The sequence below is a fragment of the Hyla sarda genome, chromosome 3 (genome assembly GCF_029499605.1).
Source record: "Hyla sarda isolate aHylSar1 chromosome 3, aHylSar1.hap1, whole genome shotgun sequence".
Taxonomy (NCBI): Eukaryota; Metazoa; Chordata; class Amphibia; order Anura; family Hylidae; genus Hyla; species Hyla sarda.
The window spans coordinates 19,041,868-19,069,213 of NC_079191.1; the positions used below are offsets into that span (position 1 = coordinate 19,041,868).

At 45.7% G+C, this 27,346-nt stretch overlaps 1 protein-coding gene across 1 annotated transcript in view; it reads right to left on the reverse strand.

Annotated features, from left to right (window-relative positions):
- Positions 1 to 27,346, reverse strand: part of PINX1 (PIN2 (TERF1) interacting telomerase inhibitor 1) — a 153,038-nt gene that overhangs the window by 105,522 nt on the left and 20,170 nt on the right. The window contains exon 5 of the mRNA XM_056563837.1: positions 14,571 to 14,663. Within this exon, the coding sequence (XP_056419812.1) occupies positions 14,571 to 14,663 (93 nt within the window). The remainder of the gene's footprint in view (positions 1 to 14,570; positions 14,664 to 27,346) is intronic.

Here is a 27,346-nt window from a genome sequence, read left to right on the forward strand (position 1 = left end):
GTGATGGGTCCTGAGGTAACTGCAGCAGATATCTCACAGGATATACAGTGTGAGGATCAGACTTGTTACTCTAGAACATACTGCAGATCATCGATCGGATTGAGATCTGGGGAATCTGGGAACCAAGTCACACGAAAGAGAGAGAGGAGAAGAGAGAGAGAGAGAGAGAGAAAGAGAGAGATAGAAGAGAGGGAGAGAGAGTGAGGGGGAGAGAGTGAGGGGGAGAGAGAGAGGGGGAGAGAGAGAGGGGGAGAGAGAGAGGGGGAGAGAGAGAGGGGGAGAGAGAGAGGGGGAGAGAGAGAGGGGGAGAGAGAGAGGGGGAGAGAGAGAGGGGGAGAGAGAGAGGGGGAGAGAGAGAGAGGGGGAGAGAGAGAGGGAGGGGGAGAGAGTGAGGGGGAGAGAGTGAGGGGGAGAGAGTGAGGGGGAGAGAGTGAGGGGGAGAGAGTGAGGGGGAGAGAGTGAGGGGGAGAGAGTGAGGGGGAGAGAGTGAGGGGGGAGAGAGTGAGGGGGAGAGAGGTGAGGGGGAGAGAGTGAGGGGGGAGAGAGTGAGAGAGGGGGAGAGAGAGAGAGGGGAGAGAGAGGGGGAGAGAGAGGGGGGAGAGAGAGGGGGAAGGGAGAGAGGGGGGAGAGAGAGGGGGAGAGAGAGGGGGGAGGAGAGAGGGGGGGGAGAGGATAGGGGGAGGAGATAGGGGGGAGAGAGTGGGGGAGAGAGAGGGGGGAGAGAGAGGGGGAGAGAGAGGGGGAGAGAGAGGGGAGAGAGAGGGGGAGAGAGAGGGGGAGAGAGAGAATGCGGGACTGACGTCCTCAACGCCACGTCACTGTCAGTGGCCCATGTGCACAGTCAGCAGCTCAGGACGACGCTGAATCCAGAAGTAGCGCGGCCCCCGGGAACAGGTTATTATAAAACCGGGGATGGGGGGAGGCAATGGGGCAGGCGGTGGCGGCGGTCTATGGCACCCCAGGATAGGCAGGGGGGAGAGAAGCGGGTGGTGGCGGCGGTCCTCTGGCAGCAGCGGTAGTTGAACTCAGGACAGGCAGGGGGAGAGAAGCGGGTGGCGGCGGCAGTCTCTGGCAGAAGCAGGTGGTTGGACTCAGGACCCCAGGACAGACAGGGGGGAGAGAAGCGGGGTGGTGGCGGCGGTCTCTGGCAGCAGCGGGTAGTTGGACTCAGGACAGGCAGGGGGAGAGAAGCGGGGTGGCGGCGGCAGTCTCTGGCCCACAAAAGCCACTGCAGTTCCTTTATTTAAAGCGCCTGCTTTAAATCATTGATCTGCACCGGCTTCTGCGGGGCCAGAAACAGTTTATCAGGGTATACCTGCACACACACACCCTCATTTTACCAAGGATATTTGTGTGGGGGGTGGGGAATTAAAAATGCACGGAATAAGTATAAGTTTTCGGCTATCGGCCTGAAAGTTCACAGGTTATCGGTATCGGCTCTAAAAAATTAATATCGGCCGATCCCTAGTCTAACAGCAGAACATTACCCATCACAATGCCGCTGCCACATTGTCTTCTGGTGCAATCTCTTCCCTTGGTTAGTGTTGCCCAGGTACCCCATTCGTCCACCTGACGGAGAAAATGTGATTAGACCAGGCGCCTTCTTTCATCGCTCCAGTTCTGATGCTTATGTGCCCATTGTGGACACTTTCTGCAATGGACAGGGTCATGGGTACCCCCCCCCCCCGTCCACATCAAGATGAGATGCCCTGGGTGATATAAATCCTTTCTATCACAGACATCAGGATCTTTTTCGGACTTGCCTTCACCCATGACACATCAATGAGCCCTGGGGCCTCCCACTGCCCCTTCTTAGAACACTTTTGGTTGGTACTAACCACTTCATAGGGGGAACGTCCCCATATGACCTGTTATGATTCGTCTGGATCACCTCTACGATTATGACGCTCTTACATTTGGCCGTGGGTATGGAAGCAGACTGCTCCTTTTGCATATTTAAAAGTGTATACTGGTGTTGTGCCTAAAGGGGGAGAACAATTCTTCTTTACACCTAGAGGCGGTAAAACCCGTGCGTAGAATTGGTTACAATTGTATTCCTTCAAGAAAGACACAAAGCTCTCCCTTGCCCTGACAGTTTGTTACAATGTATCAGGGGAGTGAACAGACTTTCTTAGATAAACAAGAGGATTGTCTAGACTGGATACAACTGTATGGGGATATGAATGCAAACAGCAAGCAGATCTACTACGTGATTGAATAAAAATATACACATATATATAAAAATAAATTTTAGAAATGTTTCTATTAGACAGTAACCTGGAAATGTCAATCAAATGTAGAAAGAAAAAACTCTTTTCTATATGTTGCAATAAGGCAACAGGGTGCCACCAGCTGCTGAAAAACTACAACTCCCACCATGTCCAGGCAACAGTTGGCATAGGGGATGGAGGTAATGGACCGGCACCATAAGGGAGCACTCCTTAAAGAGTTGGCACTCACTTTGGAGGACACGTCTAGCCCATGGAGTTCAATAGATGCCACGTAATGTCTTAAAAATTTGCAGAGTTGATCAGAAATGGACACCCCACATATAGAATCAATCACAAAGGCACGAGCTGTTCCTTTAAGAAGAGACAAAAAAAGTAAACTACAGGTTACTATGAATAACAACTCCCCCCCCCCCCCTCCTTTCCCCCTAATCCCCGAAACCTGACATGCCAATCACCCGCTCCTCTCGGCTGCACCGTACCCACCCACCTATTAGCCAGACAGATTTGTAAGACTCCGGGTCTGAACTCTATAATTATTTTCTGCTCCCGAATCCAACGCTAACACCTAAAGGCAGAATTTTCACACAAAAAACAAAAAAAAAAAACTAAAAGGTGAATATGAGGATGTGGAGGAGAGACACCAAAAAACTGCCGGCTCCTTGTGTAAACTCACAGGGACGGGACGGATATTTGTGCCCTCGGCCCCCAGTACCTAGATATTAAATACATATCTTCACATAGTGAGTTCCCCACCCAGGATGGCCCGGGGCGCCGCAGAGACATCTTATGTACATTAACGTCCCTTATTTCACAAGGCCTGAACTCCTGACCCTGTGGAGGCACAAGCACAGCCACCGGGGTGACAGACCGGTTTTATTCCTCCACTGTTGCTGAGCAGGAGGGCAGAGAGCCAAGGATGGGAACATTGACTACTCAGGCAAAAGCATGAGACCTATGTACCAACACACGCTCCCCGCCCCGGCGTGTCACTTCTCACCTGAGACAGCCCCAACCAGGCACCTCTGCTTCTCCATGATACTGCACCTGGAAAGTCTAAGGCAGCAAAACCTGGACCTGAGACCTACAACAATATGGAGGCTTAGTGCTAATGAATAGAAAAGTCCTCAGTCACTGACTGCAAACTAGGTGTCTTGTACATGGTGAAGACTTGAATCAAAAAGCTTTAAGGTAGTGGAGGGGGGGAGCAAGAGCGAGAGAGAGAGCGTGAGAGAGAGAGAGCGAGAGAGCGAGAGAGAGAGCGAGAGAAAGAGCGAGAGAAAGAGCGAGAGAGAAAGAGCGAGAGAAAGAGCGAGAGAAAGAGCGAGAGAAAGAGCGAGAGAAAGAGCGAGAGAAAGAGCGAGAGAAATAGCGAGAGAAATAGCGGAGAGAAAGATGCGAGAGAAAGAGCGAGAGAAAGAGCGAGTAGAAAGAGCGAGAGAAAGAGCGAGAGAGAGAGCGAGAAGAAGAGAGAGCGAGAGAGAGAGAGCGAGACGAGAGAGCGAGAGAGAAAGAGCGAGAGAAAGAGCGAGAGAGAGAGCGAGAGAAGAGAGCGAGAGAAAGAGCGAGAGAGGGAGAAAGAGCGAGAGAGAGAGAGAGAAAAAGAGCGAGAGAGAGAGAGAGAAAGAGCGAGAGAGAGAGAGAAAAAGAGCGAGAGAGAGAGAAAAAGAGCGAGAGAGAGAGCGAGAGAGAGAGAGAAAGAGCGAGAGAGAGAGAGAGAAAGAGCGAGAGAGAGAGAAAGAGCGAGAGAGAGAGAGAAAAGAGCGAGAGAGAGAGAAAGAGCGAGAGAGAGAGAGAGAAAGAGCGAGAGAGAGAGAGAAAAAAGAGCGAGAGAGAGAAAAAGAGCGAGAGAGAGAAAAGAGAAGCGAGAGAGAGAGAAAAGAGCGATGAGAGAGAAAAAGAGCGAGAGAGAGAAAAAGAGCGAGAGAAGAAAGAGAGAAAAAGAGAGAGAGAGAGAGAGAAAAAGAGAGAGAGAGAAAAAGAGAGAGAGAGAGAGAGAGAGAAGAGAGAGAAAAAGAGAGAGAGAGAGAGAAGAGAGAGAGAGAGAAAAAGAGAGAGAAAAAGAGAAAGAGAGAGAGAGAGAGAGAGGAGAGTAGAGTGAGAGAGAGAAGAGAGTGAGAGAGAGAGAGAGAAGAGAGAGAAGAGAGTGAGAGAAAAAGAGGGGAATAGAGGATAAGAAAGAAAGAAAATAAGAAGAAGAAAAGAAGAAAAGAAAGAAAAAAAGAAAAAGAAAGAAAAGAAAAAGAAAGATACGAGAGTAATAAAGAAAAAAAGATAAAGGAATGGATAAAGAGAGAGGAGAGAGAGAAAAAAATGGTTAGGCAGAGAAATAAAAATAAAAACGTGAGAGAGAAAGAAAGAGGGGGAAAAAAGAAAGAGAAATTAAGTAAGAAATAAAAAGAAAAAAGAGATAGAGAAGAAGAAAGAAAGACAAAAAAAACTGAAAAAAAAAAAGAGAAAGAAAGAGATAAATAAAGGGGTAAAAAAGGAAGGCGAAGGAGATGGGAAAATAAGGAAAAAAAAAAGAAAAAGAGGGGGAATAAACAAGGTAAAGGAAAGTCAGAAAAAGATTAAGAAAGAAGAGAATACGAAGAAATAAAAAATAAATACATAAAAAAACAACTAAAGAAAAATGTGACCCAACAATACACAAGTAGGGGAAAAAAAAAAAAAAGAAAAACAGGAGCAAAATCTCCAACTCTCTGCTGTTCAGGTTATACAGAGTCCGGGGCCTTTACCCATAGACTAACACACTGGACACATTATGAGCTCTCCTACGGTGTATCCCCTCATCATATGCTATTATTATAGCCTATGGGTGACAGATGACACAAATCTGAGAAAGGGGAACTCTGAACGGCCCGAAACGCGTTACTGTTTGCACGAATAAAAAAAATAAAAAAACTTGATGGTTTGCACAGGGTAGAAGCATTTTCTTCCTCTACAAAGGCTGAGACTAGAAAAGTAGAAAAGCAGTGCAGTGCCTACACGTGGAAGGGGACGATCGATGCAAGACAACGATCTGACGGCAGCCATCTTTGTGAAGCCCAAAATCTCTTTTTCTTCTAGCAAGTTCCCTGGGAGGAGGAAGAGTGGGGCTGTCGCCCATAGCAACCAATCAGATCGCTTCTTTCACTATTCATAGGCCTGTTTAATTAAAAGTGAAAGTAGCTATATTATTGGTTGCTATGGGCAACTGCACCACTCTTCCTCTACACAGGTTTTGATAAATCTCCACCATTGTGTGTATATATATATATATATATATATATATATATATATATATATATATATATGGGGCTTTCCCTATATAACCACAAAGGAGCCTCAGTCACATGAAAGACTTCTTACGTAATTCACTGTAAGCAATAAACAGAAGAAATAGGTGTAATTACTTTTATTATTCTCCGCATGACAGTAGCCGGCGCCAATGTTTATGGGGGACTGGCATCATGTGACTGCTGCCAGGCTGCCGTCACCTCACAGACAACCCAGATACCAACACAACAGCTGTTTTGTCTGACAGTCTGGTTGCTATGGATGCGTAATGTCCCTAGCAACCAGTCCTTCCTAGGTTTACACCGGTGGTCTTTAAAACTGTGGACCTTCAGATGTTGCAAAAATACAACTCCCAGCATGCCCGGACAGCCGTTGGCTGTCCGGGCATGCTGGGAGTTGTAGTTTTGTAACATCTGGAGGTCCACAGTTTGGAGATGGCTGAGCTACACAATAAGTAAGAAAAGTGACATACGACTCTACCTCTACCATAGGGAACCATTTTATAAAACCATTTTGTAAAATGAGAAATGATATAATGTTTCAATAAACCTATCATATTAATTCTTAGTATATCTCTCAAGATCTCTGCTTGCTGTCATACAATAGAAACCTCGGCAGAACGGTCTGAGTCATGTGATGCGCAAAGCTCCGATAGCCCTGCAGCTGTGTGACCAGGACTGACCTGTATACACTGGGACAAAGTGTCTCATCTACTCCAGTATATACAGTACAGATATTATATATCCATACACTGGTCTCATATACTCCAGTATATACAGCACAGATATTATATATCCATACACTGGTCTCATATACTCCAGTATATACAGTACAGATATTATATTATATATCTATACACTGGTCTCATATACTCCAGTATATACAGTACAGATATATATCCATACACTGGTCTCATATACTCCAGTATATACAGTACAGATATTATATATCCATACACTGGTCTCATATACTCCAGTATATACCGTACATATATTATATATCCATACACTGGTCTCATATACTCCAGTATATACAGTACAGATATTATATATCCATACACTGGTCTCATATACTCCAGTATATACAGCACAGATATTATATATCCATACACTGGTCTCTATTGCAGTATATACAGCACAGGTGTCACAGTATTTCCGTACACTGGTCTCTATTGCAGTATATACAGCACAGGTGTCACAGTATATCCATACACTGGTCTCTATTGCAGTATATACAGTACAGGTGTCACAGTATATCCATACACTGGTCTCTATTGCAGTATATACAGTACAGGTGTCACAGTATATCCGTACACTGGTCTCTATTGCAGTATATACAGTACAGGTGTCACAGTATATCCGTGCACTGGTCTCTATTGCAGTATATACAGTACAGGTGTCACAGTATATCCGTACACTGGTCTCTATTGCAGTATATACAGTACAGGTGTCACAGTATATCCGTGCACTGGTCTCTATTGCAGTATATACAGTACAGGTGTCACAGTATATCCGTACACTGGTCTCTATTGCAGTATATACAGTACAGGTGTCACAGTATATCCGTACACTGGTCTCTATTGCAGTATATCCAGTACAGGCGTCACAGTATATCCATACACTGGTCTCTATTGCAGTATATACAGTACAGGTGTCACAGTATATCCATACACTGGTCTCTATTGCAGTATATACAGTACAGGTGTCACAGTATATCCGTACACTGGTCTCTATTGCAGTATATACAGTAAAGGTGTCACAGTATATAAGTACACTGGTCTCTATTGCAGTATATACAGTACAGGTGTCACAGTATATCCATACACTGGTCTCTATTGCAGTATATACAGTACAGGTGTCACAGTATATCCGTACACTGGTCTCTATTGCAGTATATACAGTACAGGTGTCACAGTATATCCATACACTGGTCTCTATTGCAGTATATACAGTACAGGTGTCACAGTATATCCGTACACTGGTCTCTATTGCAGTATATACAGTACAGGTGTCACAGTATATCCATACACTGGTCTCTATTGCAGTATATACAGTACAGGTGTCACAGTATATCCGTACACTGGTCTCTATTGCAGTATATACAGTACAGGCGTCACAGTATATCCGTACACTGGTCTCTATTGCAGTATATACAGTACAGGCGTCACAGTATATCCGTACACTGGTCTCTATTGCAGTATATACAGTACAGGCGTCACAGTATATCCGTACACTGGTCTCTATTGCAGTATATACAGTACAGGCGTCACAGTATATCCGTACACTGGTCTCTATTGCAGTATATACAGTACAGGTGTCACAGTATATCCATACACTGGTCTCTATTGCAGTATATACAGTACAGGTGTCACAGTATATCCATACACTGGTCTCTATTGCAGTATATACAGTACAGGTGTCACAGTATATCCGTACACTGGTCTCTATTGCAATATATACAGTACAGGTGTCACAGTATATCCATACACTGGTCTCTATTGCAGTATATACAGTTCAGGTGTCACAGTATATAAGTACACTGGTCTCTATTGCAGTATATACAGTACAGGTGTCACAGTATATCCGTACACTGGTCTCTATTGCAGTATATACAGTACAGGTGTCACAGTATATCCGTACACTGGTCTCTATTGCAGTATATACAGTACAGGTGTCACAGTATATCCGTACACTGGTCTCTATTGCAGTATATACAGTACAGGTGTCACAGTATATCCATATACTGGTCTCTATTGCAGTATATACAGTACAGGTGTCACAGTATATCCGTACACTGGTCTCTATTGCAGTATATACAGTACAGGTGTCACAGTATATCCGTACACTGGTCTCTATTGCAGTATATACAGTACAGGTGTCACAGTATATCCGTACACTGGTCTCTATTGCAGTATATACAGTACAGGTGTCACAGTATATCCGTACACTGGTCTCTATTGCAGTATATACAGTACAGGTGTCACAGTATATCCGTACACTGGTCTCTATTGCAGTATATACAGTACAGGTGTCACAGTATATCCGTACACTGGTCTCTATTGCAGTATATACAGTACAGGTGTCACAGTATATCCGTACACTGGTCTCTATTGCAGTATATACAGTACAGGTGTCACAGTATATCCATACACTGGTCTCTATTGCAGTATATACAGTACAGGTGTCACAGTATATCCGTACACTGGTCTCTATTGCAGTATATACAGTACAGGTGTCACAGTATATCCATACACTGGTCTCTATTGCAGTATATACAGTACAGGTGTCACAGTATATCCATACACTGGTCTCTATTGCAGTATATACAGTACAGGTGTCACAGTATATCCATACACTGGTCTCTATTGCAGTATATACAGTACAGGTGTCCCAGTATATCCGTACACTGGTCTCTATTGCAGTATATACAGTACAGGTGTCACAGTATATCCGTACACTGGTCTCTATTGCAGTATATACAGTACAGGTATCACAGTATATCCATACACTGGTCTCTATTGCAGTATATACAGTACAGGTGTCACAGTATATCCATACACTGGTCTCTATTGCAGTATATACAGTACAGGTGTCACAGTATATCCATACACTGGTCTCTATTGCAGTATATACAGTACAGGTGTCACAGTATATCCGTACACTGGTCTCTATTGCAGTATATACAGTACAGGTGTCACAGTATATCCGTACACTGGTCTCTATTGCAGTATATACAGTACAGGTGTCACAGTATATCCATACACTGGTCTCTATTGCAGTATATACAGTACAGGTGTCACAGTATATCCATACACTGGTCTCTATTGCAGTATATACAGTACAGGTGTCACAGTATATCCGTACACTGGTCTCTATTGCAGTATATACAGTACAGGTGTCACAGTATATCCGTACACTGGTCTCTATTGCAGTATATACAGTACAGGTGTCACAGTATATCCGTACACTGGTCTCTATTGCAGTATATACAGTACAGGTGTCACAGTATATCCGTACACTGGTCTCTATTGCAGTATATACAGTACAGGTGTCACAGTATATCCGTACACTGGTCTCTATTGCAGTATATACAGTACAGGTGTCACAGTATATCCGTACACTGGTCTCTATTGCAGTATATACAGTACAGGTGTCACAGTATATCCATACACTGGTCTCTATTGCAGTATATACAGTACAGGTGTCACAGTATATCCGTACACTGGTCTCTATTGCAGTATATACAGTACAGGTGTCACAGTATATCCGTACACTGGTCTCTATTGCAGTATATACAGTACAGGTCTCACAGTATATCCGTACACTGGTCTCTATTGCAGTATATACAGTACAGGTGTCACAGTATATCCATACAATGGTCTCTATTGCAGTATATACAGTACAGGTGTCACAGTATATCCATACACTGGTCTCTATTGCAGTATATACAGTACAGGTGTCACAGTATATCCATACACTGGTCTCTATTGCAGTATATACAGTACAGGTGTCACAGTATATCCGTACACTGGTCTCTATTGCAGTATATACAGTACAGGTGTCACAGTATATCCATACACTGGTCTCTATTGCAGTATATACAGTACAGGTGTCACAGTATAGCCGTACACTGGTCTCTATTGCAGTATATACAGTACAGGTGTCACAGTATATCCGTACACTGGTCTCTATTGCAGTATATACAGTACAGGTGTCACAGTATATCCATACACTGGTCTCTATTGCAGTATATACAGTACAGCTGTCACAGTATATCCATACACTGGTCTCTATTGCAGTATATACAGTACAGGTGTCACAGTATAGCCGTACACTGGTCTCTATTGCAGTATATACAGTACAGGTGTCACAGTATATCCGTACACTGGTCTCTATTGCAGTATATACAGTACAGGTGTCACAGTATATCCGTACACTGGTCTCTATTGCAGTATATACAGTACAGGTGTCACAGTATATCCGTACACTGGTCTCTATTGCAGTATATACAGTACAGGTGTCACAGTATATCCGTACACTGGTCTCTATTGCAGTATATACAGTACAGGCGTCACAGTATATCCATACACTGGTCTCTATTGCAGTATATACAGTACAGGTGTCACAGTATATCCGTACACTGGTCTCTATTGCAGTATATACAGTACAGGTGTCACAGTATATCCGTACACTGGTCTCTATTGCAGTATATACAGTACAGGTGTCACAGTATATCCGTACACTGGTCTCTATTGCAGTATATACAGTACAGGTGTCACAGTATATCCGTACACTGGTCTCTATTGCAGTATATACAGTACAGTGTCACAGTATATCCGTACACTGGTCTCTATTGCAGTATATACAGTACAGGTGTCACAGTATATCCATACACTGGTCTCTATTGCAGTATATACAGTACAGGTGTCACAGTATATCCGTACACTGGTCTCTATTGCAGTATATACAGTACAGGTGTCACAGTATATCCATACACTGGTCTCTATTGCAGTATATACAGTACAGGTGTCACAGTATATCCATACACTGGTCTCTATTGCAGTATATACAGTACAGGTGTCACAGTATATCCGTACACTGGTCTCTATTGCAGTATATACAGTACAGGTGTCACAGTATATCCATACACTGGTCTCTATTGCAGTATATACAGTACAGGTGTCACAGTATATCCATACACTGGTCTCTATTGCAGTATATACAGTACAGGTGTCACAGTATATCCGTACACTGGTCTCTATTGCAGTATATACAGTACAGGTGTCACAGTATATCCGTACACTGGTCTCTATTGCAGTATATACAGTACAGGTGTCACAGTATATCCGTACACTGGTCTCTATTGCAGTATATACAGTACAGGTGTCACAGTATATCCATACACTGGTCTCTATTGCAGTATATACAGTACAGGTGTCACAGTATATCCGTACACTGGTCTCTATTGCAGTATATACAGTACAGGTGTCACAGTATATCCATACACTGGTCTCTATTGCAGTATATACAGTACAGGTGTCACAGTATATCCGTACACTGGTCTCTATTGCAGTATATACAGTACAGGTGTCACAGTATATCCGTACACTGGTCTCTATTGCAGTATATACAGTACAGGTGTCACAGTATATCCGTACACTGGTCTCTATTGCAGTATATACAGTACAGGTGTCACAGTATATCCGTACACTGGTCTCTATTGCAGTATATACAGTACAGGTGTCACAGTATATCCGTACACTGGTCTCTATTGCAGTATATACAGTACAGGTGTCACAGTATATCCGTACACTGGTCTCTATTGCAGTATATACAGTACAGGTGTCACAGTATATCCGTACACTGGTCTCTATTGCAGTATATACAGTACAGGTGTCACAGTATATCCGTACACTGGTCTCTATTGCAGTATATACAGTACAGGTGTCACAGTATATCCATACACTGGTCTCTATTGCAGTATATACAGTACAGGTGTCACAGTATATCCGTACACTGGTCCTGTATATAACATTCCCCGTAGGCCTCCAGTCGCTGTCAGTCAGTGCTGATCGCATGTGGCGCGGGCTATAATTACCACGGATAATGGCATCATTGCCGCGGTGTTTAGGAGCGATTGTCAGCAGGGCCCGGGGCCAAACACAGAGGAGCCTGCATTATTATCTCCCCATACACATCGTAATGCAGTGTTTTCCAACCAGGGTGCCTCCAGCTGTTGCAAAACTACAACTTCCAGCATGCCCGGACAGCCAAAGGCTGTTCGGGTATGCTGGAAGTTGTAGTTTTGTAACATGCGGAGGCAACTGGTGCCAGAAAGTTAAACAGATTGGTAAATGACTCCTATTAAAAAAAAAATCGTAATCCTTCCAGTACTTATAGGCAGCTGTATGATTCACAGGAAGTTCTTTTCTAAATGCCTGACCACAGTGCTCTCTGCTGACGCCTCTGTCCATGAAAGGAAGTGTCCAGAGCAGGATAGGTTTTCTGGACATTTCCTAAAATGGACAGAGGTGTCAGCAGAGAGCACTGTGGGCAGGCAGGAAAAGGAAATTCAAAAAGAAAAAAACTTCCCGTGGATCATACAGCAGCAGATAAGTGCTGGAAGGATTAATATTTTTTTTTTTATAGAAGTAATTTACAAATCTGTTTAACTTTCTGGCACCAGTTGATTAAAAAAAAAAATATATATATATATACTTTATTGGAATGATACTAGGATGGGGTGAACTCTACTCCTGTATTGTTTTCTCATTGGCAGCGCCGTGTGAAGGTTTTTTTGTGGCAGGATGAGTTTAAAGAGGAACTCCGACAACAGGTAAAAAAAAAAAAAAAAAATTATATAGCATTGCTTACCCGTCTGTCCCAGTTTTGAAACTACCCAAAATCCTCCTATGTCAGACAATCACAGTGCTTTCTGGCTGAGCGGCTGCTCAGTGCAACAATTCCCAGAACGCACTGCTTTCTCTCAGCTCTCCATTACAGTCCTCCCATCATGCCTACTCCCCTCCCACAGGACTCTTGCCAGTTCCCAGTGCAGAACTTCAACGGATCTTAGCTCGGCACAGCAGACTTTCTCTCTCCACACAACAAGTCTGCAAAAGCTGCTGTATTCATTCCCTGTCTGTTCCTCTGCCTGTGACATCGCTCAGTACAAAACAGCATGCTGTAATCACATACAATTCTTCCATAAATGTCTAAATAAGATATATATGTATATGTGTATATGACAGGGAGATGGTGATAAGCTGTTAGGTGCTGTGGCAACCCACTGACACTCAATGATCGCCGCATGGAGACACCGACAGGCTTAGGCTATGAACACACAAGACCTTTGTTTTCTTTGTTTTTGTTTTGTTTTTAAAGGGGTATTCCAGGAAAAACTTATTTTTATTTTTTTAGTTTTTATATCACCTGGCTCCAGAAAGTAAAACAGATTTTAAATTGCTTTAATTAAAAAATCTTAATCCTTCCAATAATTATCAGCTGCTGAAGTTGAGTTATTCTTTTCTGTCTGGCAACAGTGCTCTCTGCTGACATCTCTGCTTGTCTCAGGAACTGCACAGAGTAGAAGAGGTTTGCTAAAGGGATTTGCTTCTACTCTGGACAGTTCCTGAGACAGGTGTCACCAGAGAGCACTTAGACAGAAAAGAACAACTCAACTTCAGCAGCTCATAAGTACTGAAAGAATTGAGATTTTTGAATAGAAGTTATTTACAAATCTGTTTAACTTTCTGGAGCCAGTTGAAGTTTTTCCCTGGAGAACCCCTTTAAGGCCTGGGGGAGGGAAGAAAAAAAAAAAAAAAAAAAAAAAAAAAAAAAACACACACACACACACCTGCCCCCTCATTTTTCTCCTCCATAATGCAGTTTTTGCAGAATTTTTATGTTTTTAAAAAAATAGCAAGTATTAGTATAGGCATTTTTTTTTCTCTTTCTTCTTTATTAGGCTATATTAGAGATGAGCGAACTTACAGTAAATTCGATTCGTCACGAACTTCTCGTCTCGGCAGTTTATTACTTATCCTGCGTAAATTAGTTCAGCTTTCAGGTGCTTCGGTGGGCAGGAAAACGTGGATACATTCCTAGGAAAGAGTCTGCTAGGACTGTATCCACCTTTTCCAGCCCACAGGAGCACTGGAAAGCTGAACTCATTTACGCAGGAAAAGTCATCAACTGCCGAGCCGAGAAGTTCGCGACGAATCGAATTTACTGTAAGTTCGCTCATCTCTAGGCTACATCCTTTGCTTTTTTCTCATCACAAGTCATGTGATTCTTTCATCATGTGACTATTAAAGAAGTGGAGGAGGGGGGGTGAAATGCCAGAAAAAAACAACAACAACATACATGCACACATGCAGTTTTTTTCTGGCGTTATTTTCTCCACCTATAAAAATCTATGGGTGGGGGAAAAAATAAATTTAAAAAAGCCCAGAATTTAAAAAATATATAAAAATAAATAAATAAATAAAATAAAAAGCTGTGTTGGTTATCTGGGCATGCTGGGAGTTGTAGTTGTTGTCCCCAGGACGTGATCCGCACTAACCTTTGGCAAACTTCATGTAGTGCACTCTCTTTTTGGATGACTTAGACTTTTCTTCCAAACTGAAGGTCTTCTTGTTCTCGTTATCAGAGGAAGCTAAAAGAATTAAAAAAAAAATAAATACACAAGAAACTTGTCATTTAGCGACACCTCAACAATTTCTTAAAACATTGAATGGAAATTGCGCGCTTGCGCTGGGGTTACCGCGTCAACAGCAAGAAACTTACTTCCTTGCATACTCTGCGCATGGACTTCCTGTCACGTCACATTTACGGTATGTTGATCAGCAGCTGGGCAGTGTATGGAGCATGTGCACAGTATAAGGGGGGATTATTTGTGTACATTATATAGCGACATTATGTCATACACACTAAATGGGAGCATTATTTATGTCTAAACGGGACCCAAGATGATCTTATGCAGAAAGGCCTTAAAACAGTGTTTCCCAACCAGGGTGCCTCCAGCTGTTTCAAAACTACAGCTCCTAGCATGCCCGGACAGCCAACGGCTGTCCGGGCATGCTAGGAGTTGTAGTTTTGAAACAGCTGGAGGCACCCAGGTTGGGAAACACTGCCTTAGAACCTTTACCTATGGAGTTATCCAGGAAAACAACTTTTGTCCAAAAAACAGCACCACCTCTGGTTACCTCCTAGTAAACCAATTCAATGCCTGGTTGTTAAAGGGGTACTCCGGTGGAAAACTTTTATTTATTTATTTTTTTATTTTATTTAAATCAACTGGTGCCAGAAAGTTACAACAGATTTGTAAATTACTTCTATTAAAAAAATCTTAATCCTTCCAGAACTTATTAGCTGCTGAATACTACAGAGAAAATTATTTTCTTTTTGGAACACAGTGCTCTCTGCTGAATCAAGAGCACAGTGCTCTCTGCTGACATCTCTGTCCATTTTAGGAACTGTCCAGAGCAGCATATGTTTGCTATGGGGATTTTCTCCTACTCTGGACAGTTCCTAAAATGGACAGAGAGGTCAGCAGAGAGCTCTGTGCTCGTGATGTCAGCAGAGAGCACTGTGCTTGTGATGTCAGCAGAGAGCTCTGTGTTCCAAAAAGAAAAGAATTTCTTCTGTAGTATTCAGCAGCTAATAAGTATTGGAAGGATTAAGATTTTTAAATAGAAGTAATTTACAAATCTGTTTAAAAAAAATAAATAAATAAAAAAAAAAAGTTTTCCACCGGAGTACCCCTTTAAATCCATCCTTTAATCCAACGGCTGTCCGGGCATGCTAGGAGTTGTAGTTTTGCAACAGCTGGAGGCACCCAGGTTGGGAAACACTGCCTTAGAACCTTTACCTATGGAGTTATCCAGGAAAACAACTTTTGTCCAAAAAAAAAACAGCACCACCTCTGGTTACCTCCTAGTAAACCAATTTGAAACCTGGTTGTTAAAGGGGTACTCCGGTGGAAAACTTATTTATTTATTTATTTTATTTAAATCAACTGGTGCCAGAAAGTTACAACAGATTTGTAAATTACTTCTCTTAAAAAAATCTTAATCCTTCCAGTACTTATTAGCTGCTGAATACTACAGAGAAAATTATTTTCTTTTTGGAACACAGTGCTCTCTGCTGAATCAAGAGCACAGTGCTCTCTGCTGACATCTCTGTCCATTTTAGGAACTGTCCAGAGCAGCATATGTTTGCTATGGGGATTTTCTCCTACTCTGGACAGTTCCTAAAAAGGACAGAGAGGTCAGCAGAGAGCTCTGTGCTCGTGATGTCAGCAGAGAGCACTGTGCTTGTGATGTCAGCAGGGAGCTCTGTGTTCCAAAAAGAAAAGAATTTCTTCTGTAGTATTCAGCAGCTAATAAGTATTGGAAGGATTAAGATTTTTAAATAGAAGTAATTTACAAATCTGTAAAAAAAATAAAAAAAATAATAAGTTTTCCACTGGAGTACCCCTTTAAATCCATCCTTTAATCCATCCTGGTGTCAGCTGCAGTCAGTAAACCTGCGCAAACAAACAGATCAATAAGTATATATAATATATACACTGACACGCATGTACACAGGGACTGGAGAGGTATAACAACATATAAAGTACTGTAAAAAAACAAAAAAAAATTAAAAAAGCCCAGTGTCTCCTACAAAAATGGTCCTGCTGGTGCTGCACTGACAGGTAAAGCTATGAAATACCGTCAGCAAAGGAAACCAGAAGATGTAACACTGCTGCCACCATGTGGCCAAAATGAGGTACGACAATTTCACTTAATACTGTGTAAAAACCTACAGAATCCCTATGTCACAACTATACAAATACAGGAAAAAACTAAAAAAAATAGATCTTCTAATAACAATAACAATGAGATGTACAAGTCACCTTTCTACACTCGAAAAGACTACATCCATATCTCTACCTCAGGATCAGTACATACACGATGACCCCACCAGCAGAACAGTGAGTGCCGCTCTAGAGTACAGTAGAATCTCCCAATGTCCCCTATTGGGGAAAAAAGGCTCATAAATCTTTGGAAATGATGGAATATTGTCCTGTACTCACTCCAGAGTGAAATTACCTTTAAAAACACGATAAAAAAAATGATATTACAGTAGAATCTCCCAGTGCCGTTTAATCATCCCTTATCACCCCCATTTACCATTTCATCCCCCCCCCGTGCTTTTTTATTATCCTTCTTGATTCTTCCAATGTCACTTCATTCCGCCCCGTTGAACCCCATGTGGCATTTCATTCCCCCTTTTTTCCTGTGCCACTTTATTCCCCCTGTACCAAATCATCCCTCCCTTACCCCCTGTGCCACATAATTTCCCCTTGATTCTCCCTGTGCCATTTCATTCCCCCTTTATTACTATGTGCCGTTTAATCCCCCGGTGCCATTTCATTCCCCCCTTTATCCCCCCTCTGACACTTTATTACCCCTCTGCCAATTCATCCCCCTCACCCGTTGTGCCACATCACTTTTCCCCCTTCCCTGTTTCTCTAACCTGGCCAGCAAACTCAGGTGCAGGGGCTCTCAGAGGGTTTGACGTTCTCCTGACGTCCTCTATGCTGCACTCACTTAGAGGCTGTAGGCACTGACGAGTGACGCTCCTGACATCACTTGGCAGTGCCCGCAGCGACCGCTGCTGCTCCAGTAAGTGTAGCGCAGAGGACGTCAGGAGAATGTTAAACCCTCAGAGCCCCTGCACCTAAGCCTGCTGGCAAGGTAAAAAGAAAAACGGGGGAAAGGGAAGGGAAAAAGTGATGTGGCAAAAGGGGTGAGGGGGGATGATTTGGCAGAGGGCATAGGGGGAATAAGGTAGCACAGGGGGATAAAGGGGGAATGAAATGGGACAGGGATGGATAAAATGGCACAGGGGGGATACTGGGGGAAAGAAATGGCACAGAGGGTGATAAAAAGGGGTGATGAATTTGCACAGAGGGTAATAAAGAGGGAGTAAAATGGCACAGGGGAGGATTAAGGGGAAATTATGTGGCACAGGGGGTAAGGGGGGATAATTTGGCACTGGGGAAATAAAGTGACAAGAGGCGATCGAGAAGGGAGGCAGGGGGGATGGTGAACGATGTGGATGGCAGACATACAGAAGCAGGAGACCACTGTTTAAACAGCGATCTTCTGCTTCTGTCCTAGGGCTCCTGGGAGTTTGGGCCCCTTACTGGAGTACTGGCTGTATCACCCTGACGACGGCCCTGTGTACAAGGTAGGGCCGGCACGTTAGCCTGGCTGTCCCCTACTGGGAGTGTTTTGTCCCCTACTGGGTGTGTTTTGTCCCCTATTGGGTGTGTTTTGTCCCCTACTGGGTGTGTTTTGTCCCCTACTGGGTGTGTTTTGTCCCCTACTGGGTGTGTTTTGTCCCCTACTGGGTGTGTTTTGTCCCCTACTGGGTGTGTTTTGTCCCCTACTGGGTGTGTTTTGTCCCCTACTGGGAGTGTCCACTACTCAGAGGGTGCTAATACATTAAGTTTTATGGTACTCTGCAGAGAATAAACTGTCCGCTATTAGAATGTGTCCACTAAGGGAGATTTTACAGTACAGTGATCCCTCAACTTACAATGGCCTCAACATACAAATAGTTTCAACATATATCGGTCTATTCTGGACCATTGTACATTGAAACCAGACTCAACATACAATGCTATGATAGTCCAGATCTGTGATACCTGTCAATGGCCGAAAGAACCGACCAATCAGAATGGGCATTCACTGGTAAACCCCCTGTATTACTGAAGTGTATGCACTGACTGCTGTCTGGTAGCGCCCCCTACAGTACAGGGAGGTATTACATGTTCTGTACTCTTTACCTGTCCCAGGGTTAGCTGCTCCTTTGGACACCAGGTGAGGGCGACTCCATGTTACTTTTTTAGGACCCTCTGTACTGTACAGGACCCTGAAGAAGCTCCTGTCCTCTACATAGACAGTGATTACAACTCCCAGCAGATCTTTATTACTTTTATATGTAAGGATTTGCTTTATCTATATTAGTTATCTACTTATTTTTCTTTAATCCTCACTTTTTCCTATTTTTGGATGACATTTTGGGAGCTTCAGGACCAATAACCAGGTTTCCATAGAGTTCTGGTCTCAACCTACAATGGATTCAACATACAATGGTCGTCCCAGAACCTATTTATATTGTAACTTGCGAGACCACAGTATAATAGAGGATATAACTCAGGATCAGTACAGGATAAGTAATGTAATGTATGTACACAGTGACCTCACCAGCAGAATAGTGAGTACAGCTCTGGAGTATAATACAGGATATAACTCAGGGTCAGTACAGGATAAGTAATGTAATGTATGTACACAGTGACCTCACCAGCAGAATAGTGAGTACAGCTCTGGAGTATAATACAGGATATAACTCAGGATCAGTACAGGATAAGTAATGTAATGTATGTACACAGTGACCCCACCAGCAGAATAGTGAGTGCAGCTCTGGAGTATAATACAGGATATAACTCAGGATCAGTACAGGATAAGTAATGTATGTACACAGTGACTCCACCAGCAGAATAGTGAGTACAGCTCTGGAGTATAATACAGGATATAACTCAGGATCAGTACAGGATAAGTAATGTATGTACACAGTGACCTCACCAGCAGAATAGTGAGTGCAGCTCTGGTGTATAATACAGGATATAACTCAGGATCAGGACAGGATAAGTAATGTAATGTATGTACACAGTGATCTCACCAGCAGAATAGTGAGTACAGCTCTGGAGTATAATACAGGATATAACTCAGGATCAGTACAGGATAAGTAATGTAATGTATGTACACAGTGACCTCACCAGCAGAATAGTGAGTATAGCTCTGGAGTATAATACAGGATATAACTCAGGATCAGTACAGGATAAGTAATGTATGTACACAGTGACCCCACCAGCAGAATAGTGAGTACAGCTCTGGAGTATAATACAGGATATAACTCAGGGTCAGTACAGGATAAGTAATGTAATGTATGTACACAGTGACCTCACCAGCAGAATAGTGAGTACAGCTCTGGAGTATAATACAGGATATAACTCAGGGTCAGTACAGGATAAGTAATGTAATGTATGTACACAGTGACCTCACCAGCAGAATAGTGAGTACAGCTCTGGAGTATAATACAGGATATAACTCAGGGTCAGTACAGGATAAGTAATGTAATGTATGTACACAGTGACCTCACCAGCAGAATAGTGAGTACAGCTCTGGAGTATAATACAGGATATAACTCAGGATCAGTACAGGATAAGTAATGTATGTACACAGTGACCCCACCAGCAGAATAGTGAGTACAGCTCTGGAGTATAATACAGGATATAACTCAGGGTCAGTACAGGATAAGTAATGTAATGTATGTACACAGTGACCTCACCAGCAGAATAGTGAGTACAGCTCTGGAGTATAATACAGGATATAACTCAGGGTCAGTACAGGATAAGTAATGTAATGTATGTACACAGTGACCTCACCAGCAGAATAGTGAGTACAGCTCTGGAGTATAATACAGGATATAACTCAGGGTCAGTACAGGATAAGTAATGTAATGTATGTACACAGTGACCTCACCAGCAGAATAGTGAGTACAGCTCTGGAGTACAATACAGGATATAATTCAGGATCAGTACAGGATAAGTAATGTAATGTATGTACACAGTGACCTCACCAGCAGAATAGTGAGTACAGCTCTGGAGTATAATACAGGATATAATTCAGGATCAGTACAGGATAAGTAATGTAATGTATGTACACAGTGACCTCACCAGCAGAATAGTGAGTCCAGCTCTGGAGTAAGGTTGGGTGTGTCTGTGCTCCTGTGACTTCCAGCAAACTTCCAGAGAAGCAGACTTTTCTTCCGCCCCTCCCCAGGTGTGTGGCAGACTCCTGGGTAGGGGTCTCTGCTATGGAGCCCCGGGAATCCAGGACTTCATTTTGCGCTCCCCGTTCTAGGCCGGAGGGGTGTGTGCGCGAACATGCAACGGCCAGTAGCCAGGATGGGGTCAGAAGATCGACCAGGGCCCACAGCAATGTGGGGCCCCCTCCCCCATCCCCAGCTGGGAGCTGCAAAGCTTCTAGCAAAAGTTCATCCAGGCCAAGAAGCTCATCCAGGCAGAGGAATGGAGTAAAGGCGTCTACATCAGTTTCCCCAGAACCCCAGCAATGGGGGGTAAAGGGGCCAAGGGAATCCCTGGCAATATTCACATCCAGAATGCAGGCCAAGATGGCTCAATATGAGGAGCTTGGGAAGCAGCTCAGAGGAATAAGAGCGGATTTAAAATTTGCCCGATACCAAGTGGATCAGTCATCCAGGGCCAAGAAGGCAGCATTTGCCGCTAAGGTAAAAACATTAAAGAAAAAAGTGGAGGAGATTGTGCGGATGAGGTCTGACATTGTGGAAGGTGCCGGCATTTTCCGTGAGAAGTTTGTCCATGGTGCTCGTTTCTTTGGTATGCCGGTCTCCAGAGATGATGATGATGATTGCCAGAGTGAGGAGGAGGAGATGGAGGAAGGTGAAGGAGGTGAGGAGAGCAATGTGAGTGAGGGGGATATGGACACTAATTCTGTGCGTGACACCACTGCTACCCCTGACCCCCCACTTACCCTGAGTGAAGACCGTGTGAACCCGGCTCAGGTGGCCTTACCTACCTCCAGTGAGGATGATGATGATAATGATGATGGCAGTGACTGCAGTCAAGGCAGCGGCTTGGCAGATGGGGGTCTCCTGCGGGCGATTGTAATGCAGGAGTCCCCCACCCGTCTGGAAAACTTCTCTTTTGGAGAGGATTTAGGCCCAGAGGAGGAGAGGAAGAATAAAAAAGCGAAGGGCAGGAAGAGGAAGAAAACGCAAGGACAAGTTAAGTTTGTCTTTTCTTCTTTCCAGCAGTCTGAGTCAGCTGAGAAGCCGATTCAGGATGCTGGGTCCCCCAACCTGCCAGACCCCGTTTCTGTAGTGGAGCGGGGCCAGCATGGGGGATACAGTAGTGCACCCAAAATGGCCGCGGGTGCGATAGAAAAAAAAGGGCACCCTCCTGTGAGGGGGGAGGGTGCCCAGGCACCAGAAAATGGTGGCAGATTCCCTTGTTCGGGGGGCGGTACAGGTCCTGGCACTGCAGGGCACTCCCCTGTGAGGGGGGGGGGGGGGGGGAGTGTTCGGGCACCGGACCTTGTTGGTTCAGGGGGCGGTCCCCTAGGTGATGCAGTCGGTACCGATCCTGGCACTGTGAAGGAGGAGGTTCCCTGCGCGTCAGCCGCAGTAGGCGGGGCGGGAGTGCGTCCGGAGGGACAGCTCCCATCAAAATCGGCGGCGTGCGATGGGGCGGGGCCACCTATGATGGGGGCGGAGTCTGTGCCTGTGCCCAAAGACACTGGACAGAAGAGCCGTGCAGCTCCAATCATTAAGCCAGCAACCCTTGTACCTGGAGTAATAGACCCAGCCAGCCCGGCCTGTAACACATCAAGGGAGAGTGTACGCAAGAGTGAAAGTGAGAGCAAAAATGTGAATAAAAATGGTAATGTGCAGGATGTGAGTTATGGCAGTGTGCATGGGAGGAGTTGTAGTAGCAGTATGGATGAAGGGAGCGGAGTGCAAGAGAGGGGTGCAAGCGGGGTGCAAGAGAGGGGTGCAAGCGGGGTGCAAGAGATGGGTGCAAGTGGGGTGCAAGAGAGGGGTGTTTGTGAAATGCAGGTGAGGAGTGGTAGTGGTATGCAAAAGAGAGGTGTTATGGCTGAGGCTTACATTAGGAACAAGGGTCCTGGTTTGGGGTCTGGTTCTGGTTCGACTGCCCCCCCGGTAGTGGCTGCTTCTCCCAGAAGCTATGCCAGCGTCACTGCCGGGGGATCAGGGGGATCTCCATCTCCATCTGGCTCTGGGGGTCAATTGCAACAGCGCCTCCTGGAGGCTCTACGTAGGGGAGACAGGTCAATCCATGTAGAGGGGAGGGGTGAGGTTGACCTGTCTTTTTGGATAGAAAGACATGGCTTAGGCGCCTTCCGAGAACAAAACGGGGAGGTGGTCTGGTCCCTCCCAACATCAGGGCAGGAAAGTGGCCGTAGGAATGTGGTCCGTTTGGTGTGGAGGGGCGAAGATGCGTGTCCGCCTCGGGGTAAGGTGGTTGAGCTCCTCCTCCAGATGGAATTCAGGGCAAGTGACATCTTTGCCCTGATCCACCCCTATGGTACTTCCGAGTTTGACATCAGCTTCGTTCGACCGGAGGGTTTGGAACTTTTCTGGTCGAACTATGAGGTGGTGAAAAGCGAGCCCGGCTGGCGGGATTTCGCCGTAAAGGCGATATCCCGTCAGAATCTGGCCAAGAAAGTGACTGTATTGACACGTAACGAGTCACTATCTTGCTATGACATCATGACCTGGCTCAGCAGATATGGTGATGTGACGGACATGCCGAAAAAGAACTACGACGAACATGGGATCTGGTCTGGGGCCTGGACGTTTTCCGTCAAACTGAAGTGTTCGGGGAGCACTGTTGCCCACATCCCATCAGCTGCTTTTCTTGGGAGAGACAGAATCCAAATTTTCTACCAGGGGCAGCCCAAGTGTGGCAGCCCCACTCACTTTAGCGCAGCCTGTACCGTGCAGGTCTGTGCTCTGTGTGGTGGGGTAGGTCATCTTGCCGCATCCTGTAGGCAGATCAGGTGTCATCTGTGTGGTGTCTTAGGACACCCTTTCAGCCGTTGTCCTAGCGCCTTTGCCCGTGCGACGGTCACCTTGGCTGGGGAGAGCAGTAATGTTGCCTCAGCTGGGGAGGGCTTGAGCGCGGGAGAAGGTGCAACAGGGTCAGTGAAGAGGAAAAGTCCCGCCAAGCTGAGGCGGGAGGCTAATCGGAGAAGGAGCAGGGAACTGGAGAGTTCCCATGTGGCAGGGGTAGCTTCTGGCCCTGCTCCAGAGGTTAGTCCTGAAACTGCTGAGGCCCTGGGGGAGAATGTGCTGGATGAGGAAATGGGGAGAATCTGTAAAGAAGAGGGCAGCAAGGCCGATCTTTCCGATTCCTCCCACTATGAAAGTGTGGATGAGGAAGGTGAAGAGAGGCCAAAAAAAAAGGGCAGTAAAGGGAGAAAGAAGAGGTCGGAGCCCTCTAGTCCTCGTCCTATGGACCAGGTCCCAAGCGGAAGCTTACCTGCCCCCCCTCTGATTGATCTGTCTAACCGGTACTCTGTCCTTGATGACATCTCCTCCCCCTCCATGGAGGGGGGGGTCGAGGATGGGGTGCCTGAAGTGGGGGAGCCTCCGGGGGGAACTGGGCCCTGTCCTGATGGGGCAATTTCCTCAGGGGATGGGGCCAAACCGGAGCCAGGTGGAAATGGGGATTCAAAAATGGACCAATCAGAATCCAAAAAACGGTCCAAAGAGAAAGAAGCCTCCTCATCTGGGGATGAGGGGGTGAAGAAAAAACAGAGATAATGGGGGTTAGGGCCATCTAACTCAATCACCCATGATGGCGGCACTCACCCCATTGACGCTGGCATCTATTAACTGTGCCAGCATAAAGTCTGATACGGCTAGATTCGCAGCCTTTGATTTTCTCTGCCGTGTTGATGCCGACATTTTCTTTTTACAGGAGACCAGGTTGTTAGATCTAGCCTCCCTGGTAAAAGCCAGGAGAGAGTGGAGGCGCGGCCCCTCCCACTGGTCTCTTGCGGCTGAGCCGTATAGTGGGGTGGCGGTCCTTTTTACCGCTCCTGTTGAATGCAGACGGGTTATTGAGTTAGAAATAGGGAGGTGCCTGATCTTAGATGTCCTCATGAAGGGGCAAGAGCTTCGGCTTATTAACATCTACGCCCCACAAACAAAGTGGGGACGAAAAGACCTCTTTATGAGGATTAAGCCCTTTCTTTTTACAAGCCGACAGGTGATCTTTGGAGGGGATTTCAATACTGTCACGAGATCCCAAGATAGGAGAGGCTCCAATGATCGGTTGGCTTATGATAGCATAGCCCTCAATAGTATAGTTAGGGAAGCTCGCCTAGAGGATGCCCACATCCGGAGCCCCTCAGGCCACGCGGGTTTCACCTATCATCGAGGTAGCTGCAGGTCTAGAATAGACAGGTTTTATTTAAAGGAGGAAGCCGTCTCTTCCGCAGTGTCCGTGGTTGAGGTGGAGTTCTCCGATCACTGTATGATTTCTTTTTCCTTGAATGTTTCAGAGACCCCCCGGATGGGTAAAGGTTATTGGAAGCTGAATTCGTCCCTCCTGGAGGAAGCGGAGATAAGACAGTCCTTTGAGGATTTTCTTCAGAGTCAGGTACCTTTACTGGGCCTATGTAGTAGTAAGTCAGAGTGGTGGGAGATATTCAAGAAGCGGGTTGCGGGGTTCTTCCGCCAGCTCTCGAGCCTCAGGTCCCTGAACAGGTATCGCCTGTATCAGGGTCTGAGGAGGAAACTCGAGCTTCTCGTCTCGACTGGAGGTAGCCGTGAGGATATCTCCAGAGTGAAGTCCTTGCTGATGAGGTGTCAGTACGATAGGCACGCATCTTTGGTTTTTGAGAGGGATTTCGGGAAGTACCGCTCGCCCGACCCTTACAGAAACTGTAAGATGTCAGTGAGTAGTAAAGTGGTCTCAGGATTGATTGATAGTACGGGATCTCTGAATCGGTCCAGATCAGGGATTTTGGAGGTCGTCAGATCCTTCTACTCACACCTCTTGGGAAGGAAGGATCTAGATCGAGACAGGATGTCGGCTTTCCTGGCTAAAACCATTCCTGAGCCAGGGGTAGACCCCTCTCTTGATGTTTTGGCAGAAGAAATCAGGGAAGAGGAAGTGAGACTGGCGATCGAGGGGCTCGCCCCTAAGAAGTCGCCAGGTCCGGATGGCTTAACATCCGAGTGGTACAGGAGCTTTAAGGAGTCTTTAGCTCCCCTCTTGACTGAGGTATTCAATGAGTGTCTCTCCTCGGGCACTCTGCCGAAGTCAATGAGGAGGTCAGCCCTGATTCTTCTCTCAAAGGGTAAAGATCCTAGCCGTATTGAGAATTGGAGACCCATAGCTCTTCTCAATGCGGACAGGAAACTTCTGGCCAAGATACTGTTTAATCGGCTGGTGAAGTTTGCACCCCGGCTCCTTTCGGGGGCCCAGCACTGCTCTGTTCCGGGCCGAAGCACCTTAAGTGCTGTCCTTAGTGTCAGGGAGGCAGTGGAGCGGAGTAGTGCAGGTCTCTGGAAGGGGTACTTGCTGTCCCTGGATCAGGCCAAAGCATTTGATCGGGTGAACCACGAGTACCTCTGGTCCGTCCTCCTGAGATATGGCTTACCGAGTACTTTTGTTAATTGGCTTAAGATCTTGTATGCAGGGGCAGAGAGTTTCCCACTGGTGAACGGTTGGTCTGGCCGCTCTTTTGAGGTGGGGTCCGGAGTCCGTCAGGGTTGTCCCTTGAGCCCGCTTTTATACGTGTTCGCAATCGATCCCTTCATCCGGAGGGTAGATTGTGGGCCGTTGGCGGGAGTCGGGATGAGTCTGGCGGAGCTGGATGTCGCCCAGAGAGTGGTGGCGTACGCTGATGATGTCACCATCTTCGTGTCCTCGAGAGAGGAGGTCGATGTGGTGATGTCGGAAGTGGACCGCTACTCGGAGGCATCCGGGTCTAAGATCAACCAGGATAAGTGTGAAGGTCTCTGGCTGGGAGGGGGAGATCCCACGTTTGATCTCCCGGACACCCTTCCAGGGCCCCAAGAGTCAGCAAAACTTCTGGGCATCACATTCGGCCAGGATGATTATCCCACCAAAAACTGGGATGGTAAGCTCCAGGATGCCACTCAGAAGGTGAATCAGTGGAAGGGTTGGTCTATGACCCTCAGGGAAAGGGTACACCTGATCAAATCGTACCTGCTCCCCTTGTTTATCTATCTGGGCAGTGTATGTATCTTGCCAGAGGCTTACTATACTAGGATCTACAGCCTGTTTTTCCATCTGTTATGGGGGAACAGGATGAACCTAGTCAAGAGGGAGGTTACGTACCGCACGAGGAGACTAGGGGGTTTATCTATGGTAAACCCCGTGGTGTTCTTAACGAACACCTTCTTGAAAGCCAACATCTCAAACCTTTGGTCAGAGAGGGCTCCTCCGTGGGTATTCTCCTGCAGGGAGTGGTTTCGGCCTTTCTTCCAGGAATGGGAGACAGGAGGGCAAGTGAAGGACCTCCGTACACCACATGGATATCTTCCGGCTTACGCTACCCCGACTCTGAAGGCGATACGTCGGTGGGGTCTGGGAGTGTGGGAGATCAAGAGCCAGTCAAGGCAGTTCCTTGACAAACGGGTTCTGTTGACCCACTTCCAGAAGCCTCTGGCGCTCAGGGACTG